This window comes from Barbus barbus, assembly GCF_936440315.1.
Source record: "Barbus barbus genome assembly, chromosome: 27".
In the NCBI taxonomy this organism is placed as follows: Eukaryota; Metazoa; Chordata; class Actinopteri; order Cypriniformes; family Cyprinidae; genus Barbus; species Barbus barbus.
This window is the reverse complement of record NC_136755.1, coordinates 9,737,960-9,759,876: the sequence shown is the minus strand read 5'-3', so window position 1 is coordinate 9,759,876 and position 21,917 is coordinate 9,737,960. Positions and strand designations below refer to the sequence as shown.

At 37.1% G+C, this 21,917-nt stretch overlaps 2 protein-coding genes across 3 annotated transcripts; both read right to left on the bottom strand.

The window, feature by feature from the left end:
- Nucleotides 1-317: 317 nt before the first annotated feature.
- On the bottom strand, nt 318-5,816 carry LOC306846746 (putative histone deacetylase 1-B). Of its 2 annotated transcripts, none has more exons than XM_079380335.1 (14): nt 5,678-5,816; nt 4,749-4,861; nt 4,543-4,660; nt 4,312-4,386; nt 4,068-4,206; nt 3,746-3,887; nt 3,561-3,653; nt 3,337-3,445; nt 3,115-3,255; nt 2,922-3,030; nt 2,507-2,631; nt 2,199-2,345; nt 1,984-2,032; nt 318-1,036 (listed from the first exon to the last, which is right to left on the bottom strand). In XM_079380335.1, the coding sequence occupies exons 1-14, from the start codon at nt 5,727-5,729 to the stop codon at nt 1,009-1,011; spliced, it is 1,440 nt and encodes a 479-aa protein (XP_079236461.1). In that variant the 5' UTR covers nt 5,730-5,816; the 3' UTR covers nt 318-1,008. The 2 variants fall into 2 exon arrangements, with proteins under 2 accessions (XP_079236461.1, XP_079236460.1); XM_079380334.1 differs by having other exon boundaries at nt 2,187-2,345; nt 5,678-5,801.
- Nucleotides 5,817-10,016: 4,200 nt separating this feature from the next.
- LOC306846931 (uncharacterized protein) lies at nt 10,017-12,725 on the bottom strand. The gene is made up of 2 exons (XM_079380637.1): nt 12,456-12,725; nt 10,017-11,319 (listed from the first exon to the last, which is right to left on the bottom strand). Exons 1-2 carry the CDS (start codon nt 12,540-12,542, stop codon nt 10,783-10,785), a joined length of 624 nt encoding a protein of 207 aa, XP_079236763.1. The 5' UTR covers nt 12,543-12,725; the 3' UTR covers nt 10,017-10,782.
- Between the last annotated feature and the right edge of the window lie 9,192 nt (nt 12,726-21,917).

Below are 21,917 nucleotides of genomic sequence, written 5' to 3'. Positions count from 1 at the left end.
TAATTACAAGTACATGTAATCAGTTACTACCCGGCTCTGCAGAGGTATTTAAATACAATTAATTACTATTATCAGTATTTATCACATTCATTTAGCATAGTAGAATTGAACATGAACTGCTGTCATACCTACTGCACTAACCAGCGTGAATCAACTGAGCCTTAGTGTAAAGTGTTACCAGTGTTTGATTGGTTTCTTTTGCAAATATACCATCTAATTTGAGCAATGATGATCACACATACTTACCGTAAAGCTGCCACTAGACAAGCTGTGAACGTGAATAATGTTCGTGCAAGATAAATGAAAAACCACAATATATCTGAATTTTTCTTTTATTTACCAAAGTCATTGTTATAATAAGGACATTTCACAACCACTGAACTCTGGAACTCCAAACGGCTATATCCGGTCAGCCGTGTGACTGACGTGCTAGCGTAACCACAACAGAAAAGAATCTGGAATCTAACAGCAATACAGCAAGCCTTTGCCGTGCCCCACCAGACAGGGGAAAGTTCAATACAGAGCCATCAAGACAGACATCTTAATAAAAACAAACATTTAACGCTTAAAAACCGAGGTAAATCGCAAATAGCATCCGCAGAGAAAACTAAACAAGAGCGGCCAATAAGTGTGTCAATCCATGATTTAAAAAAAAAAAGGGGAGAGATTCCCATGATGGGAGAAAAAAAAAAGGTATGTGCTATCCTGGTCCTGTTTGAGGTGCTATTGTCGGTAAACAGTAAGATAAGGATTACCGGTGGGAGGCAAACAAACATGGTTTCAAAAGCACAAGAAAAGAAAGAAAGAGAAACATCTGTCATTTCACACTTGTAAATGTAAAAACTTTTATACCGCTTCATTAGATTACAAATAGTAAAACGAGTCTTACAAAATAATTTACAGTCCTTAGCTCAGGACTAGAGCTAACACCAAGGATGTGAATGTGGGTTTGAGAGGATGAGGGTGTATGACAAGTTCATGCATCCATGAGGACCACATGTCCTTTTCTCAGACTGTTTTTAATTCCTCTTTTGGCCTGTAAATAAAAAAAAAAAAAAAAAAAAAAATCAGGAGTTTTAGAAACATTACAGAAAAATATAAAAATAATTTTATATATATATATATATATATATATATATATATATATATATATATATATAAATAAAAGGATATTGCGACTCACAATTCTGACTTTTTTTTCTCAGAATTGCGTGATATAAACTCACAATTCTGAGAACATAAGTCCCCCCCCCCCCCTCAAAACTGGACTAACTCGCAATTGAGTTTATATCTCACAATTCTGACTTTGTATCTCGCAATTCTGTGAAAAAAAGTCCAAATTGTGAGAAGTCGCAACAACCTTTTTTTATTCAGTGGTGGAAACGGGCTTCCATAGCTACATTTAATTAATCGAAAAGAGAGAAAAAAAAACAAAATTTACAATATAAAAACTTTTCTATTTAAATATTTTAAAAATAATTTATTCTCATGTCAAAGCTGCATTTTTAGCATCATTACTCCAGTCTTCAGTGGCACATGATCCTTTGGAAATCATTCTAATATGCTGATTTGCTGCTCAAGAAACATTATTATTACCAATGTTAAAAGCAGTTGTGCTACTTAAAGAGTTACGAAACAGAAAAACGGTTTCATGGTTTCCGCAAAATTGAGTAGAAAGTTCAAAACAGCATTGATTTGAAATAGAAATATCTTGTAACAGTGCTTTACTGTCACTTTTGACCAATTAAAAAAAAATACACATATACATACATACTATATATGTTCGTATTTTAAAAGTATCCCATTTCAACTAGACGTTTAGAAAAAAGCTGTCAGGCTGAGAAAAAAAAAAAAAAAAAAAAAAAAAAAAAAACATAAAAATCAATGAAGCCTATTGAGTGGATTTTTTTTTTTAATTAATAAAGCAACCCCTTCAATTTATAGTGAGCACACTCTAACCTGAGCACATATGTGAGAACTTACCCCTTTGTGTCCATTTTTTCTTCTGAAGCTTTCTCTTCTTCTTTGACATCTGGTATCAAACAAGAGGGACAGTGTGTCAATCTGACACCTCTTAACTAGAAGACATTGCTTTGATACAATATGTGAACGGCCCAACCTCACACAAGTACAACTGCTGTTCTTACTAATATGAATGAGACTGAAATGAAAGAAACTGTCTGTACCTGTTGGCTCACCTTTCTTCTCTTCTCCATCCTTCTCTTCTTCAGTCTTCACTCGTTTAGGCTTCTTGTAATTAGCTGCATTTCTCCGGCCACCCTGTCCTTCGTCCTCAGAGTCTGAGAACTCCTCGTCGCAGGCTATCCGCTTGTCGTGGGCACGGACTAAAGATGAGAAAAACAAGCACTCATGCTCTGCAGAACTCAGACCTCAAACTAAATGTATATGTCTGCATCAGTACGCATTAAAAGGTCCACAATGACAAGTAAAGAAGTTTCCATTTTCAGGAGTATGCGAACAACAAATGAATAAATGTGGCACTCACTGGAGATGCGTTTGTCAGGGTCATCCTCATCTCCGCTGTCCTCCTGAACAGCATCCTCTGGGATCGCCTGCATCTGAACCCCTGGAGCGTGAGGCAACATCCGCAGATTTTCAAACAGTCGCTGTCTGTAGAGAAAAATAAGAGACAGATACAAAACACTTAGGAGGAGAGAGATAAGTTCACCTCATGAATGTACAATACTAATTAACTTTTTACATATAAAAATGTGCATTTCAGAGTAAAATCATTTGTTTACTTTTTTGGACATGCACAAAACACATCCCATACAATCCAAAATTTACAAACCCAGTCCAAACAACATGCCTACATGGTCTGAAAACAGATCTGTCATCTTACTTCAATCATTCAAACTTACTTCATCAATGGAGCATGTGTGGCCCTTCATCCCACTTACTTGATCTTTTCCAGATAGTCATTTGTATTCTGATTGGTCATGTTGGAGGGGCTGATGTGAAGCTTGAAATCAGGTCCAAAATACTCAAAGTAGTCATTGTATGGGAGCTCTGTTGGAACGAAAGATCAAGTTAAATGGTGTTCACTACAGAGAACAAAACATGTGAAAGTCTAACACAATCAGAGTGTCTCACCATTGGGAATGGTGCTGTCCAGCGCTACAGCCGTCTCATAGGTCCAGCAGCGGGCCACGTTTCTGATGGTGTAGCCTCCACCTCCCAGCATGAGCAGGGGCAGGTTAAAGCTCTTCATGTACTCCACACACTTTGCATGACCTGAGAAACCCACAAGGGTTTGGTTAGACACAAATACCAGTCACTTTAGAGATGCATGTGTGGATTGATTACATTTGATACCTTTGATGGTGAGGTTAAAGCAGCCCAATCTATCTCCAGACAGAGAGTCGGCGCCACACTGGAGCACCACAGCACTGGGCTGGTACATCTCCATCACTTTGGCCATGATCTGCAGGACATTCAGAAACAGGAGATTTTCAGGACTCAAATTTCACTGCTAATTAAGACAAGCATGTTTTGACTTTTTTTTTTTTTTTTACACCAGGGAAGGTTTACAGACTTACAGGTTTGAATATGGCTTCGTAGGACTCATCATCTATACCATCTCTGAGTGGGTAATTCACTGCGTAGTATTTTCCCTTTCCTGCACCGATATCCTGATAATAAAAGGGGGATTTTTTTTTTTCCAATATTTAGCTTAGCACTCCTTTTTAACCAGAACGTACTTATTTAACTTGAAAGTACTTACTCTGAGGTCTCCAGTACCCGGGAAATACTCTCCATACTTGTGGAAGGACACAGTCATGACACGGTCTGTTGTGTAGAAAGCCTCCTCAACTCCATCCCCGTGATGAATGTCAATGTCGATGTAAAGCACTCTTTGATGGTACCTAGAAAGTTTTATAAGGCCTTTGGTTGAAATGGCAAAGTCTTTATTTTGTTTCGTTTTTTAAAGTAATCTCAAATGTTTTCAAAAAATATTAAAACATTTCAATTATCCCAAACTTTTGACCGGTAGTGTGTGCGCATAAATAAAAATGAGGTATAGTAGTTTCTTTTAAAGGGCATACTTGAGCAGCTCCAGAATGGCGAGTACGATGTCGTTGACGTAGCAGAATCCAGACGCCTCGGATTTCTTGGCGTGGTGAAGGCCTCCTGCCCAGTTAATGGCAATGTCTGTCTGCTGTTTGTTGAGTTTCACAGCCCCAGCTAAAAAATTTTTAGGATGTATGGTTAGGGAAAAAAAAAAAAAAAAAAAAAAAACACGTCCACAACTGTACCAAACTGTTAAAAAAAAAAAAGATACACACTTACCTACAGATCCACCTGTTGAGAGCTGACAGAACTCAAATAAGCCGTCAAAGACAGGACAATCCTCCCCTACATTAACTGCAGAGACGATAAAACATGTTCACTGTACACATCCAAGAGACGGAAACAAAGTGAAGCAACTTGCATCACAGTTAAACCCTCCTGAGGTATTTTTTTGTATTTAAGACCTCACATTTGAACATCTTGAGCAAGGAAAACAAAACAGCAACTTACACCTCTGCATCTGCTTGCTGTACTCAGACATGTTGTCTGGGCGGATGGATCGGAGGAACTTGATGTAATCATCACTGTGATACTTGGTCATTTCTTCAGCATTGGCTTTATGAGGTCGCTGAACATGCAAACAAGTGAAGAAATCAGCTTAGCCAAAATAATTATAATAATGCTGCATAAAAGTAGTAGTGATTAATTTCTCTTACATAAATTTCCATTTTCCTATACAGCCCATAGTTGAGCAGGAGGTTGTGGGTCATTCGGATTCTGTGGGGTTTCATCGGATGACCCTGGCCATAGTAGTAATTCCCAACATCCCCTGGGAAAGGAGGGAAAAAATAAACATACACACAAACATATACATATATATATATATATATATATATATATATATATATATATACATATAGTTTTTAAGAGAAATAAAAATTATATATAAACAAAAATAAAAAGACAAAATATTACTACATACTCTTAAAGATGATCCATCAAAAGTTAATTCATGAAAATATGCTTTAAAAACTTGAATTAGTGCTGAGTTTATGGACTAATGTTAATTTTTGCAACAGGCCTTGAACTAGACACAAAGCCAGCTGCACGTATCAAAATGATCATTACTACATCAAACCTAAACATGTTGTTCATCCGTGACTATAAGGGCAGAACAGAGTGTAAAAACAGGGGAAACGAAGACAAAACAGCTTGCGCTATAAAGTAGAGCATCATTCAGACACGCTCGGAGCAGTGAAGACATGAACACAAGCAGCGAGCTCAATTCATCTAAACTCCTACGGTCCATAACGTAAAGATCATTTTATCGGCGCTATTTGCGGAAAATAAAGAATACGTTACGTGTGGTTAAGTGTACACAGCTATACTGCACTTGCAAAAAAAAGTGTGTGAATTGTGCTAGTGTAACTCCATGCTGTGGTCTTGATGCTAACAGTGATGAAGAACAACAGGATGAAGAGCAGCTAGCACGCTAAGCTAACACTAGCATTAGCGCCGTGCGGCTAACAATTAGGCTGCATTCTGGAACTTTAGCGTTATGCTGAATTTATCCAAAGCAGACGCTGCGTTTCATTTCTCTGACAATAACAGCTCGATATATCGCCGGTAGAAATGCAATTCTTACCGTCATAATAATAGCAAACTTTCTTCTTTGTTCCTTGAGAAGTCAGCGCCATTTTACCCTCCAATTACAGCCTGCGCCTGCCGGGCTTTCTGCGCACTGAGGAACTTCAATAGCAACTTGTCTCGGAGAGCTTTGAGCCAATCACAGTTCAGATTCCATCACGGAGGGCGTTGCTCTTGCGTGTCTCCGCCAATCAGTTCTCTTGCTGTCTTAATCAAGTATTTAGATTTAATTCTATTTACTTCTCAGCAGTTTAAACGTCCGCTAATATATATAGACCGAATATATAACATTCACGTTATACTTATAATAGTTTACTTGTTATTACATTTTCTTATCTTGTTATTACCTAGAAAAAAAAAAAAAAAACAGAAATTAAGTCTGTAAGTAGGCTAATCATAACTAATAGAAAGTGTTGGGTAGATTACTTACAAATTGTACTCTATTACTGATTACAAATTACCTGATGAAAACTGTAGTCAGTAATGTAATTTATACTCATTTTAGGTCATGTATTTGGACTACTTTAGATTACTTTTGATCTAACTTGTTTATATATTTGAATAGAATTATTGATATAAAAAAGATAAATGAAATATATTCCATTCTTTGTTATGAACATCATGAAATGCATGTGAAACCTAAGATTTTTAGTAGTAGTAGTAATAGTATTTTTTGTATCTGCATGTCAGTGTGACCCTTAACCAACTTCAGAGAATTGTGAATATGCAAATGTGTTAAATACTTGAAATATTAACTTTAAATCTCAAGGGGTCTTCAAGTAAGTTCTAGGTCAAATGGTTTGACTGACAAGTTTGGGAATTCCTGCATCACCTAAACAAACATAAATGAACATGAAAATAGCAAAGACATGGTCAGGTCTTCCAGGTTTGAAATATTTGCAGTTATACATCAGCAGTGTTTAGCAACTTGCGTAATTATTCATTTCAGACATGGCATGATTGAGGTTCAAAAGCCTGGATCGCAAATAAATGTAAATCACATTTAGCTGGCCATTCTCTATTCTGTTGTGAATATTAATTACTGCCATTGTGTGAATAATATGTAATCAGGTAATCCATAAAAGTAACTGTAATCTGATCAGCATTTTAAAAAGTAATATAATCTAATTAGAAGTATTTTTTGGATTCTGAATACATAATCCACGTTACATGCAATGAGTTACTACACAGCAATGGGTAGTAATCATGTAATTAATTTCAAATTACATGATTACTTTTAGATCACTTTTCACAACATTTATCATATAGATGAATGAATGAATGGGAATATATTGTACCATACTGATATAAAACATGAAGAGAAATAATTTTTTTGTTAGCCACAACATAAAATTCATTAAACATTACATTAAGCCAGGAACTGGGGTTTGTGAAACAATTGCAAGGCCTCAGGATTTGATTAAAAGCTTTATTGTATGAAATCACACACACACACACACACACACACACACACACACACACACACACACCCGTTGGTTTTTGTGGTTTATGGGGACTCTCCATAGGCGTAATGGTTTTTATACTGAGCAAACTGTGTGTGCTATTGCCCTACACCAACCGTACACCTAAACTTAGCCCTCACATGAGACTTTGTGCATTTTTAGATTTTCAAAAAAACACCATTTAGTATGTTTTTTAAGCCCTTTGAATTACGGGGACATTGTCCTCATAAACCACCTTCATATTGTAATACCTCTGTCATACCCATGTCATTATACAAATTTGTGTCCTCATAATCCATGGTGGTGGACGAGGAGATACCCCCCTTACTATGTAAAGCGCATTGAGTGCCTAGAAAAGCACTATATAAATGTAACGAATTATTATTATTATAAACCACATAAACATGCACACACACACACACACACACACACACACACACACACACACAGTTTTAAAATTAAATCAATCAATATAAAACGCTTGAGTACAAAACAAATAAAATATTAAATATTTTTCTTTGTTTACCTTGATGTCAGCGTGACCATTAACTGACATCAGAAAACTGTGACTAAGTAAAGGTGTTGATAAATTATAGATCTTTTTTTATAGGTTTGAAATATTTTTTCAAGACTTAGTAATTAGTGAAGGTCACTGTATATGTTGATGACATATCATCAACATATCCAGAATTACAAATTGATTGAGTGGGGATTTTGTCCCAAAATTCAGAAGCATGCATTGCTGTCTAAAAAAAGATATCACAAAGTGCATGTTTGTATATTTCTGATGCAGAATACACTACCAATGCACAAAACAAAAAAACAAATAAATAAAATAAAAAAATGTACTTTACTACACTACTGCAGTTGCTCTGGCATCCATGTGTTAATTACACTGATTTTGTGCATTGTCATGTGTTTAAAAGACAAAAGCCTTCCAGACACACAGTAATACATGGTTAAATGACTCATTGACTACTAATCCAAATAATAATTCAAATCTTTGTCAGGGGTTGATTAGATATGCAAATTTGAGATATCAAGGATACTAAATGTTTATATATTTTAATTTTTTTAAGACTTAAAGTAAAATATTTTGCAGTCGATAGAGATGCACAGGCAAAGTTTATACTGTAAAGTAATGTTTCTGCCATGTGTCTCCTTCAAAGTGAAACAATTTCTGTAAATCCAGTGGTCACCTGTCAGTGGCTGTCATATGCCTAACATGTAATAAATATATAACATTTTTGTGCCTAACTTGTAATACATAAAGTAACTCTGATTATGAGCATTTCAAAATGTAATATAATCTAATTACAGATACTTACAGCCTGATTATGTCATTCAGATCTCTATCAATATTTTACACTCAAATTATTATAATTATTATTTTCATTTTTTTGCAGTGCTGTAGCAGCAATATGCAAGTTGCTTTTGCATTTAAGTAAATAAACTGCTTTAGAAAGAATAAAACAAGTTAGCCTAAAACAATAAATCGGATATACATCTTAGGTTATCTATCAAAGTTATCGTTGTGATATAATCTATCTGAAAGCATCTGAATTTTAATGCAATTTTACTTATAGAGCTACTTTTAAAGTATACTCACAAGGAGATAAAAATCACAAAACCAGTATAACAAATGCTTAAAAATAACAAAAGCAATATAATAAAACCAATAACGCACCACATTAATCACATTAAAAGCAACGCTGAATGGTGGGTTTTGAGTCATTTGAATATAGACAAATCAGTACACTCTCAGATATGATTTTTTCCATTTATTTAATCCAGTTATTTTAGAATAAATTCAGCCAGATGATGCATAGGCCTATAAAATTATTATTTTATTCATACAGAGAAGAAAGAAGATAAAGAGTCAAGGAAGAAAGTCCCAAAAAGTACAGACAGAGGGTTATGTATTTTAATTTAGTGCTTAAATAAGACTATCTGCACAAAAAGCATCATCAACAGGGTGATAAACATTTATTAGTATTGGTGCTTCTCAACACACATTGTTTGTCAGCAGAAAGATGCAATAAAACACCCTTTTTCAGAAACCTAAGACTAAGTGCAATAAATATTTCTAAACATTTGCACTTTGTCCAAAGGTCAGCTGTGTGCTGCTGCTCATGTGAAACTAGAAAATGTTGCAAGTGTGACTGTAATACTTCAATGCAACACATGGTGGCGCCATATGTTTATATTTGATCACCCAATCCCCAGAGATAAATCTGTTTCCATTACCATCCAGACACAGACGGGGGAAAAAGACGAATATTATAATACTTGTTTTACTTAAGATGTAATAGTTACCCATTCAAGGACGAGTAGGAAAAAATCTGCGCATTACACATTTATTTTCGTAAATGAATCGGTCTATCATACCTTGCTTAAAATTCTTCACAAGTTCATTATTGTGGAAGAAAATAGCTAATTATTTAATAAAACTGCCTTGGACATAATTAATAATTTTTAAAATAATAAATGTTTCCAAGGCTAAATTAAATTTGCAGCATGAGCATGTAATGAAATACACTATTGACTATTTCATTAGATATTTTTACTGGTCTACTGAACTGCCAGCTTTGGTCATTTCTGCTTTCTTGTCTATTAAGGTATTTTTATTTGAAGTGGTGTACATTTACTCGATGTAAACACTGCCACATTACTGAACAGGTTTCAGTGTGGCAATGTATCTATATGTCGTAAAAGTATGAATAAGATGTTTTCTATATTCCCAAGTGGATTAATTTTACGTCTAAATGTAGGTAAAGTGGCTTATGAGTGACTTGTGACCAAACATGAATATGCTCTGGGGGGATTTACCTTGGAAAATAGCCACTGTGAAGAAGGACAAACAAAGTGAGCATCTGTAGGTAACCAACATTTATTTACCATTATCAACTTTACAATAAAACCAGTAACATCTTTAAACATTAGCAAAATAAAGAACAAAATTGGTCAAATGTATTTACAGAGACCAAAAAGCAGATCAAGGCTCACATTTAACACATAACAACTCTGCTTCTTTTAAAACTTCAAATGTGAACATAGCAAGCTCAAATGTGTTTTTATTTTGTTTTGTTTTTTTAAAGCCAAGATGAAAATTAAAATGCGATTTCAAACAAACGAGACAAAGCCTTCTGGATATTTAAAATGGTTCTCTATACACCACAAAATACTTAAATTTGGGTTAAAATATAGGAATGTAGAAAGTTGGCAAGTCTTTTTCGATTTCCTTTGTTTTTTAACAGTCTTTATAATATGTGGTGATGTTGATCTTGCGCAATTCATCAGTATAGTCGCATCTATTCAGTGGTGGGCTTGAAAGATGCTCCTCCTTGATCCCATCCTCAACTCACTCTTGCGTTGACATCCCGCTCCCAAGAGGTTTCGGCCTTCGCTCAGAATTCCAGATCTTTGAGCCATTATCAGGGAAGTGAACTAGTGAATCTAGTCTGTCATTTGTTATTAATCTTGAAGAAAGTGGCACGAGGAGTCTTTTTTTTCACATACATGTGTATATATACATATACATATATCCATGTATATATACATATGTATACATATACACATATATATAAATATATATTTTTTTCTTGGAAAAACAGTTCACAAAGTCCTTTGTGAAGTACAATCACTCCTTCTGTTCAGATGGTGCAGGTGTTGAGCTGGTCTCCTCTGTTGGTTTTGTGGGCTCTGCAGCAGGTGCAGCAGCCTCTTCCTTGGGGGCAGCGGGTTCCTCAGCCTTGGCAGCGGGTTCCTCGGCCTTGGGGGTCTCGGCAGGGGCGGGTGTCTCCTCAGCCTTGACCTCCTCCTCCTTTTTCTCCTCAGCGGCCGCCCCGTTCTCCTCAGGCTTCTCTTCGGCGGCTGGAGCGGCCTCAGCGGAGGCTTCTTCCTTCACCTCGGCGCTCTTCTTGTTCTTCTTCAGCGAGATGCCCTTGAATTTGAAGGAGTTCTTCAGGGAGAACTTCTTCTTCTTCTTCTTGGGGGTCTCCTTGGTGGCCTCGCCCTCGGGTTTAGCAGCCTCTCCCTCAGCGGCGGGCGCGGGTTCGATGGCATCGCCAGCTGCAGCCTCGGATTCCTTGGCTGCCTCTGCAGAACCGTTGGTGGTGGCGGCATCTCCCTCTGCTTTGGCAGATACATCGCCGTTGGTCTTAACGTGGCCGTTCTCCTGAGAAAGGAAGATGGAATTGTCAGTTTAATAATGCAACGCAAACCAACATGGATGAATATTTACTACGTGTCTGCTACATATGCAGCAGGGCATTCCTTGAATCGTCGACGGACACATCAGTGACTCCTAACGTAAATAATGCATGTCTTCGAGGTGACGCCTTGCAGTAGCGCACACCGCCGAGCGAGGGCTATAGAGCCGCACACAACTCACACAATGCCAAACGAGAGCAGCTTTGGAACAAAAGACTGAGATCGAGCGAATTTCATTGAGATTCATTCACTATTTATCCGTCGACGATGGAATAACTACAAACGTCGATTTTAAAAAGTAACATAAAATATAACTACACTCATTGATAAGAATGGGGTTTAGTCGCATAAAACCCCAAAAGCTTGACCAAATGTGGACTCTCGCCTCAGTGTCTAGACTTAAATGCTCGAGCGTCTGCAAATTCAGACTCCACGCGCTTCACAGAAAACAAACAAAAAATCAAGCAGAATCCGATTAAATATCAAGAAATAAAATATTTAGACTGTAAAGAGAGAAAAAAACAGTAAATAAATAATAAACTAAACAAAAACATGAAAATGTATCTAGCTGAATATATGAAATACTATAAAAAATAGAACGAAAAAGGGAAAAAAATATTTAAAAACAATATATTATGTTCTAAAATTCCAATTACAATCAAATTTCCAAATTGATCGCAACCCCCTGCTGATAACCCATGCATAGTGAATACGTGCAGCATCCTCCTACACGGGCATTACATGGAGATCGCGTGGCATCAACACCGACCTTCTCCAAGCGCTAGAAACGGACTTTAAAGACAGAAATAAATCGTGATCTTGTCGAAATAAATATCCGTTTTTAGTGCGAGACAGAAAACCGTGTCTGGTCATCCTAGTGTGATTTGCGTAATGCCTCTCGAATGAAATCGCTCGGTTTTCCCGCGTGCCACGGGACACATAAATAAGACAATGAATGGATGGTAAACTAGCATTTCTTTCTTTTTCACTACAAATCACCGTCTTCTCTGTTTTTCATCACACTCAGAGCGATGGTTAAGCAACTCTCGCTGAAGCACTTGTTGGTCAGATGTGGGTGTGTCGCAGATGGAGATGAATTACCTGTCCGTTAGTCTTGACGGCAGCCGGGTCAGCATCGGCGGCTTTCCCCTCCACAGCCACTCCTCCCTTTGATGCCTGGGATCCCATTATTCTTGATGTGGTTTTAAAGTAAATTAAAAAGAACTCAAATTCAGGTAGGTGGGAAAAAATAATCCAGACCAACGGGCGTAACGTGCATCCAAAGGCGCAGGAAAGTTGGTGGTTTTTTTTTCTCTCCCTTTTATAAGGAAAACTTGAGATGATCCACTCTTGTCTCGTTGAGGGCAGCCTACTACTACCAGTTCTAGTGAACAGCGCTTCAAGATAACACAAAGCCCCGCCCATGGGCGTGCCTCGCTAGCGTGACCCAATCCAAAGCACGGCCCCGCCCATTATTGATCCATGTCCCACCTCTTGATTTCGCATTAGGTCCAGAGAAATAAAAAATGGCATCAAACTGGAAAGAAGATGGAAACGACAGGGTGACTTGTTGAATTCTCTGGTTACTGAGAGCAATGGGGTTTCAGTTTACTTGAACTACACTCTAAAACTAAAGCATTTAAGACTGGTGAATGCGTCTGTAGTTCATTATGCTTGATTGACTATTTACTATAACTAATGATTGAAATCAGTGCATACTTTCACCTACTTCTCTGATAAACAACCTGTATGCTTTATTAATCTGTTCATGCTCAATAGTGAATACTATAGAACTGAATTAACTGTTAGTGTACACTTTTAATGTGTTTTACATTCTGGCTTATAGAATTTGAGGATTCTTTTTTATTTTTCTTATAGACTGTGTAAAATGATCATTTCAACGATATTAATACCTGATATAGTAATACATGAGCTCATTCCAGTGCTGAATTAGAAATCAATGCATGTCAAAAATATTTTTTTTGCTTGAAATGTTTAAATGTATTAGTTTTTACATTGAATTGCATAACATAACATAAGCATAAATGTGAATAAACAACAGCAAAAGTGTGATTTACAAGTGTAAGACATGGAATAAATACTGCACCAAATAATGTTTTCATGTTTGCCACATTAATAAGTAACATGAATTTGCACCAAACTACCATAAAGTTTGATTGGACTCATGACCTTTGGCATTAAGAAAAGCTATGAGAAGAGACGTCTCTTCCCTTTTAAAAGATGATAAGCCGCTATATTTTATGATCCTGTCTGTACGATTTTATGGCCAGTTCATTTTATTATCTGCATTTAGCATGAGAACAGACCTGTGACCCATTTTGAGGCTAAGATGGGTCACAGTTTTATCGGTTCTCATTGTTTATATTGATAATCAGATCATCTCAAAGTGCCACCAAGGATTCCCCGAGATATATTATACAACATATTAATCTTTATCCCATTTTTCATTCTCTTCTCTCGTCACGTACCCCTCTTGTTTTTTTTCTCTTCGGCCTTGTAATTGACATAAAGTCTAAACTGTTAGTGGAGGAATGCGAGGCATGCAAACGCTCATGAAGAATGTTTCACCACATCTGCATCTCGCCACTTTCTCAGAATGTCCAGAACCTCAGGGAGGGGGATCGGGGCAGAATACGTTTTTTGTGTGTGTCAGATGAGAGAATGTAATGAATAAGCTCATATATTGAAACAGTCTCCTCTTCTTCTCCAGGGAGAGAGTTGGGGGGTTGGGTGTGATGGAGTGAAGAGGAGGGGGGAGTTTTCTTGTGCCCGGAGCTTTTGTGATATGGTTCATTTTCTTGATGACGGGTCAGGACACATCACCTCATCATCCATGCGTCAGACTCTCGCTTTCCCCTTTCCTAATGGCTGAAAGGCCTTTATTGTCACCAGATCATTCGAAAGTTAGAGGTAAGAGTAAATGGCTGGCGTCCTCTACAGTGAGGTCTGCAGTTCACACCTTCCATACAGCAGAGAGTCTTCTTTGGCTTGGTGTTTCAATCCCTGTGGAGATACACGGCCAGACAACAAATAGCTCCTGCAGGAGCAGCATCTCGCATATGAATGTCAATGGGTGTGTTGATATGCCAATGATAGGCCCATCAGACCGGGCAGGGCAGTTGAGAACTGCTTTTTAGTCACCGATGAGATCTGTGACTGTTTTGACCACAGCAGGGAGCGAGAGAGAAGGATGGTTTTGTGTGAATGCGGGGGTTGGTTGCCCTAAAGCATTATGGACTCATCTGAAACTAGATGCTGACTTTACAGAGTCCAGTGCAGGGAAATTTGCCAAGGAAAGAATAAATGACACATTCAAGTCTCATAGAATTGTTCCCCACCAAAGCAGAGTTTTTTGGTTGGCTCAGTGGTTACCACTGTGACCTTTAGGTCAAGTGAGCAGAGTTCACATTCCTTTGAGTTTCCCAGATCCCCCTTGGTGCCGTTAACCGGCTTCTGAGCTAATGTGCTGCCCATCTCAGTGGCGATATCTCAATATTTAACACGTCTTTTTTTACATGTGCCATGTAAGAACTAAAACACAATCAAGACATGCTTCCCATGTGGTGTTACTTCTTTTAATTCTGATGCAAAAACATACATAAAATTAAACAGCAATTAATGTACAATGATAAATGTGTCAGAAAGATGTTTCAATGTTTTTGAAGGAAGACTTTTATACTCACCAAGGCTGCATTCATTAAAAGCAGTAATATTGTGAAGTAAAGGCCAATTTTTCTAATTGAATTTTCCGCATCATTACTATTAATAGTTTTCTTTGATTATTAGAATGTTTTAACTGCATTTATTTGAATAGTAATAATTTATTACAGTTGTCTTTACTGTCACTTTGATATATATTTTTGCATCCTTGTTATATAAAACTAATAATTTCCTAAAAAAAATAATTTCTTACCCAAACCTTGGTGTAGTGTATATTTTATTTATTTATTTACTCATTCATTCATTCATTCATTCATTCACTCATTCCAAAAATCTTTAAAATATGAATAATGTTACATGGAAATGTGATATTCTTGAGTGATGACAAAAGTTGCCAGAGATCAAATGTGTGAAAGACTTTGAACTTACTCATAAAAATTTTCTTATTCATCAAATTTTAACAGTTTTTACTTCTAGTTTCATTCTGAGGTGCTACTGAAACATCTAAACTCCTTCTCACATTTGGAAATCACGAGACAAGAACTGTGAAAAAAATATATGAAAATATAGTCTAACAACAAGAAGACATTATGAAGACTTTAGAAGACATAATGACTCAAAAAAGGCAAAATAATTTTAATTTTGATATATATGATATATATACATTCTGCCCGCTGACTCTCTTTAAGACAAAAGGCTGTGGTTTTCTGTGTTTTCAAGATTTGAAAAATCTTCATTTAGATCTCGGAAAGCTTGTGGAGAGAATCATTTCATCCACAGCGATAGATGGGCAGATAACCGAAAACATGTCTGTGTGTCGCGCATGAAACACGGGCTAAACAACAGCACGTTCTCAGGAGCATGTGATCGATTCAAGCCATGATAATTATATAGGTTATATTATTTTGTATAAGACCAAGGGCAAGACTCCATGACTCAGCAGAAGACACCGCGCCCAGGATCTCCTCCGGGTGTGAGAGGCGAGAGCTTTGAGACAGAGTGCACTTTTAAACTTTAAACTCAGCTGTCTGGAAGAGAAGTCAGCACATGTTGTTGCTCTGGTGTCCTCTGAGCAAACTTCACCCCCGATGGAAGTAAGAGCACGGGGGAGGACATCAAGGGGAGGTGCGTGACCCACTTCAAACTCTGTCTATTTCTGATGCTTAATAGCATATCTCTCTCTCTAAGATACGGCCTAGGGGCAGTTGACTGGTTTCTGCTATACTCGACGTGGGGCATCTTATCTCTTTCTTGTTTTTTTCTTCACAACACTCAATGGCCCTTTTTGTCTGGTTGCCCAGATTTCATGCCTGAACACAGAGTGAGATTTATATCCTCAAAAGGCCCTATTGTTCTCCATTCAGAAGGCAACTGATGAGCATCACAAGCTGGGATGAGGGGAGGGAAAGGAGAGAGAGAAAGAGCCAGAAGAGAGAAGTAACATTGTATTGCTTAATAAATCGATGTATCACAAATTACTCACTCAATACAGTTTCACACATCGACAATTTTACACAAACAATTTCCCTTTTTCGTCTTCCTATTAACCGAAAGATTTGACTAAACAGTTTTGCCAGCTGTGAAACTTTCTGTGTTGCAAAACAATGGTGCCATTTTAGTTTTTTTCCTTGGTTTTCGCGAGTTTCCTAACCAGAGGTGAGTTTTAGCTCATTAACGTACTCTGCTATTATCCAAAATATGCTTTAATCTGGCCGCCGCCATCGATCAGTAAAACGAGATTAGAATCTCTGGAGACAATGGCAGCATATGGCATGGCTTTTTAAGAGACAGATGTTCAACTCAGGCAAAGATGAAGGCAAGAAAATAATCTTGACTTTAGCTTTGAGCCTTAGTGTGCTGGAGGGTCAAAGGCCAAAGGGTCGCTCAGCTCTGGGACGTTTTCTTAGATGTTTCGTATAAGGCCTGACTAGCATGTCAAAATAATAACCTATCTGGTCTGGAAACAAAGTTTAGAGAGCTGCACCACAACGTTACCCTACCTCATCCTCCAGGTCTTGATGCACTTAAAACATCTTTTATCAGTAAAAAGTCACATAAAAAGTATTTTGTAATCAGTGACAACACACTAAGTTTGAATATGCAGAATCAGACAGGACAGGGCAGATCAACCAAAAATGAAAATTTTGTCATTAAGATGTTCCTAATTTGGAAAATGTGGGTCTTTTGTTCATACAGTGAAAGTCGATGTTGTTTTCAGACCCGATTGATATGGACAAAAACAAAAAACATTCTTCAAAATTGTTTTGTGTTCAATAGAACAAAGTCATACAGGTTTTGAACGACTTGAGGTAAATGATGAGACAACAACTACCTTACTACCGGTAAGCAACAAATTAGGATTTTATTGAGGGAAATGTTCCCTAATCTAAAATGTTTTGGTGAACGTTCCCTTTAAGCCAGGACTTTTCATCATTACCAACAGTAAAGTCCCTAAACGAGGGACTTTAATCTATCAAACATTCCCATCAGTACTCTTGAAAGGAACATGTTGTATTTCAGTGCACCAGCACTTGGCAAATGTCAGTTCCGCATTGACACTGACCCTGGAAAACACCTGCTGTCCCCACATATACAATGAGAAGTATTTGTGATGCTGTGGCAGATACGCACCCCACCTGTGTTTGCAAGCTAACTGACACGTGGTAAAAGCCTAAGGTGCTTTCTGCGTTCACTGGGAATCCCTCTGATGAGTTCATTATTGCGACATTTACTCTCAGAGCGTGGCTTTCACTTTCACTTGTCACATCACAACCATGTCAGTTTCTGCTTTTACTTTCCTTTTTTGTGTAACCTCCCCACAATGGGCTGCATCAGCAGTATCTGGGAAATTCCAGAGGGCAAATTCCAGCAAATATACCAATTAGCCATTAAACAGATTGAGATCACATTTACACGGGCATTTCTGCTTCAGTAAGTACCAAGCTATTCATTGAGCGGAAGGTTCTATATTACATTAGAGGCGACTGTTGGCCATTTAATAGTGTTTACTTCGTATTTGCGTGCTCATTCCGCGACAGCCGAGCCCTACTCGATAACCCAGCTGTTTAAATCACAAAACAAGGTAGATTTGTTATTTAAATGTTATTATCTACCACCTATCACACATTCTCCTGACCACTAATGAGAAACACACAATGGCCATCATGTCCTTTCGCATGGAGACACTGAAGCGTCTGTCTTACTGCAAAATCTCCAAATGAGAAAAATGGTTTGTTTACTGCATGGAGGAGTGATACTGTGAATTGAATTATGACACTGCTCAAGTTGTCTGTGCATTGTGAACAGATGCATATCTTTCACATGCTGCTGCTCTCTGGCCCCCTTCACACCTGGTTTTCGGTGATTGGAACATAATCGGATTTAATTGCATTAAAAGCCAGGTCACAACGTATTGTGATCGAATCAATGAAACCACATTAAAAGTTGGTCAGAGATAGATTCTGACCATATTGCACAAATATGAGTTAAAGCGAATTAACTTTCACTGCCTGTATGTAACTACATCAGTAAGATGCCATACAGTGGTTCTGCTACAAGTAATAATTATCAGTCAGACCGGGTTGTCATGATATTTTAGTCTTATCCAATTGATTCTTCTTATTGTTATTTTCTTGTTATGTGAAAAAGACAATATAAACATAGATCTTGCAATCTGATCACCTGATTAAATAAACAATATCCAAGTAATTATTACACTTAAAATCTGTATTTTCCCTCTGCAAATTCTCAATTATTTGTTTTTGCTGGGGCTTTCTTTTTCATTTTTCCCCACTAAAAAAATAGTATATTTTTCATATAAATAGGGAACCACAACAGACCAGATATTTCTATATATACAATATATTTATACAATATTTATAAAATATTATAAATTATTATTTTGAATTATCCTTCAGTGTTTTAAAAAAATCATTAGGCATAAATAAATATTATAAAATAAATATATATATATATATATATATATGTTTTTAAAATTCCATAAAATATTCTTTTAAATTATCTGTCAATGGTTTTTATATTCAGCAAATTATTATTTTGAGTTATCTTTCAATGTTTTTAATATTATGCAGAAGATTAGGTATTAATGACAAAACGCAACCCATAAATATTGTTTTACATTTCAAGATTGTGTCTTGAAATGCAATATGTAAATGCAATGGAGCTCAAGAATATCAATGTACTATCCAGATACAAAATGCATGTTAATGTCAGGTTTAAAAGGGACTTCTCCCTGTCTCTCTCTCAGAAACCTCACACACATCTGGTTTCACCTACCACATGAAACCACTGTATTCACAGTGTAATTCTGAGAACTGTGATTCTCCTTGTGTATAGACGCTGCCACAAATAGCCTGAGGCTAGAGACTGATACAAGGAGCACAATGCAGACACAGGTGAGTCAGGAGATAACATGCAGGCCAGCCAGTGTGCACCAGTCACTGCCATTTTGATGGACAGTGGGCAGAATGGATTTAGGTGCGCTGGCCAACCACCTTCCAAATTCCCTTGCCATTAATGAAAAAAAAAAGAAACAAGAAAATGAAAAAAGAATCTCTGTCCATCTTCGGTCCATCGCCATTCTCCTTATTTAAATGATTTTGCACCTCTCCCCTTTCTCCGCTTCTCATCTTGCACTAGAACTGGGAGAGAAAGAGAGAAACGTGAGGATGTGGGCTAAATTTACTCACATGTATCTAAAGGTTATTTTTATTTTCCTGCGTGGGGCACAGCTCCCCCCCACACACACAAGCACATGAGGAAGTGAATGAGCCATTATAGGAAACACATCCGCATTCAGCAGACACATCCGATTAAAGATAGTTGCATAAATTATTATTTTTGAGTTTTACAATTATAAGCAAAATTGACAGTGAAATTAATTCAGATTGTTATTATTGTTTATATGGATATTTATTATACTTTAAGGTTAGTAATTTAAACAAATACTCTTAAGTATTAACTGCCAAAAACACATAAAAACATCTTAGCAATACCATATCAACGACACATTACACCCAAGTGATGCCTTAACAATTAAACACCCTAGAAACACCCTAGTAATGTCCTAGAAACCACCCAGAACTAATGCCTTAGTAACTACCTAGAAGATCTTAGAAACACCCTAGTGATGCCCTAGCAACCACCCAAAACACCCTAACAATGCCTTAGATGCCTTAATATCCTAGAAACGCCATACTAATGCCCTAGCAACCACCCAGAACACCCTAAATTCAAGTTTCAAGTTCAAGTTTATTTGTATAGCGCTTTTTACGATACAAATCATTGCAAAGCAGCTCTACAGGAAATTAAGTTTCCACAATATATTTATATATTGCAGAACCTTAATATATTTAACTTATGGCAAAATTTGGCAATTCTGTATGTTGTCTGAGCATTGGCATCTTCTGAGGTCCTCTGAGGGGTTAGCATTATCTTTCCTCAGGTGTTCGGTCATCTCAGATCATTTAGGGGTTGGATCCAGACTGAAGCTTCTGTAATTCCTAGTTACCACGGGATGTTAATCCCGTGACAGAAACAGAGAAACAAATAGAGACATAATTAGCATAGCTGCTGTTCCATCTAAGCAAAAATGATTTGTTCAACCCAAGCTAAAGAATAATAACCATGTACATTTGATCAGATATAACTGCAGTACAAGATTATAAGATGCATTATGTGAATGCTTGGCTAAAGAGATGTGTCTTTAATCTAGATTTAAACAGAGAGAGTGTGTCTGAACACCGAACTTTATCAGGAAGGCTATTCCAGAGTTTGGGAGCCAAATGTGAAAAAGCTCTACCTCCTTTAGTGGACTTTGCTATCCTAGGTACTACAAAAAGTCCAGAGTTTTGCGACCTTAGAGAGCGGGTTGGATTATAGCGTGGTAGAAGACGAGTTAGGTACGCAGGAGCTAAACCATTTAGGGCCTTATAGGCAAGTAATAATATTTTGTAAATGATACGGAACTTAATAGGTAGCCAGTGCAGAGACTGTAAAATTGGGGTAATATGATCATATTTTCTTGACCTGGTAAGAACTCTAGCCGCTGCATTTTGTACTATCTGTAGCTTGTTTATTGAAGATGCAGGACAACCATCTAGCAGTGCATTACAATAGTCCAGTCTAGAGGTCATGAATGCATGAACTAGCTTTTCTGCATCATAAACAGGTAGCATGTTTTGAAGCTTGGCAATGTTTCTAAGATGGAAGAATGCTGTTTTTGTAACATGGGAAATATGATTTTCAAAGGACAAGTTGCTGCCTAATATAACACCCAGATTTTTGACTTTAGAGGACGTAACAGTACATCCGTCTAGTTGCAAATTGTAATCCAAGAGATTCTGTGTACTGTTTTTTGGTCCAATAAGTAATATCTCTGTCTTATCTGAATTTAATAGGAAGAAATTATTGGTCATCCAATCTTTCACATTTTTTACACAATCTATTAGCTTAGATAGTTGAGAAGTTTCATCTGGTCTTGTTGAGATATATAGTTGAGTATCATCAGCATAACAATGAAAACTAATCCCGTATTTTCTAATAATATTACCAAGGGTCTACATTTATATTGAAAATAGAAGAGGACCTAGGACAGATCCTTGTGGTACTCCATACTTTACTGGTGATAATTGAGATGACTCCCCATTTAAATGAACAAAGTGGTAGTGATCGGAAAGGTAGGATCTAAACCATCCTAAAGCCTGCCCTTGAATACCAGTATAGTTTTGTAATCGATCTATGAGTGTGTCATGGTCTATAGTGTCGAACGCAGCACTAAGATCAAGTAATACTAGCAATGAGATGCAGCCTTGGTCTGAAGCAAGAAGCAAGTCATTTGTAATTTTAACATGTGCAGTTTCT

Excerpts from the sequence above, each read along its gene's own strand:
- LOC306846746 (XM_079380334.1), bottom strand. The coding sequence starts at position 5,729 with ATGGCGCTGACTTCTCAAGGAACAAAGAAGAAAGTTTGCTATTATTAT. Across the intron at positions 2,632-2,921 it reads GACTATCTGGAAAAGATCAA|ACAGCGACTGTTTGAAAATC; the intron begins GTAAGTGGGATG and ends TTTTCTCTACAG. Across the intron at positions 1,037-1,983 it reads GAAAAAATGGACACAAAGGG|GCCAAAAGAGGAATTAAAAA; the intron begins GTAAGTTCTCAC and ends TTTTATTTACAG.
- LOC306846931 (XM_079380637.1), bottom strand. The coding sequence starts at position 12,542 with ATGGGATCCCAGGCATCAAAGGGAGGAGTGGCTGTGGAGGGGAAAGCC. Across the intron at positions 11,320-12,455 it reads CCGTCAAGACTAACGGACAG|GAGAACGGCCACGTTAAGAC; the intron begins GTAATTCATCTC and ends TTCCTTTCTCAG.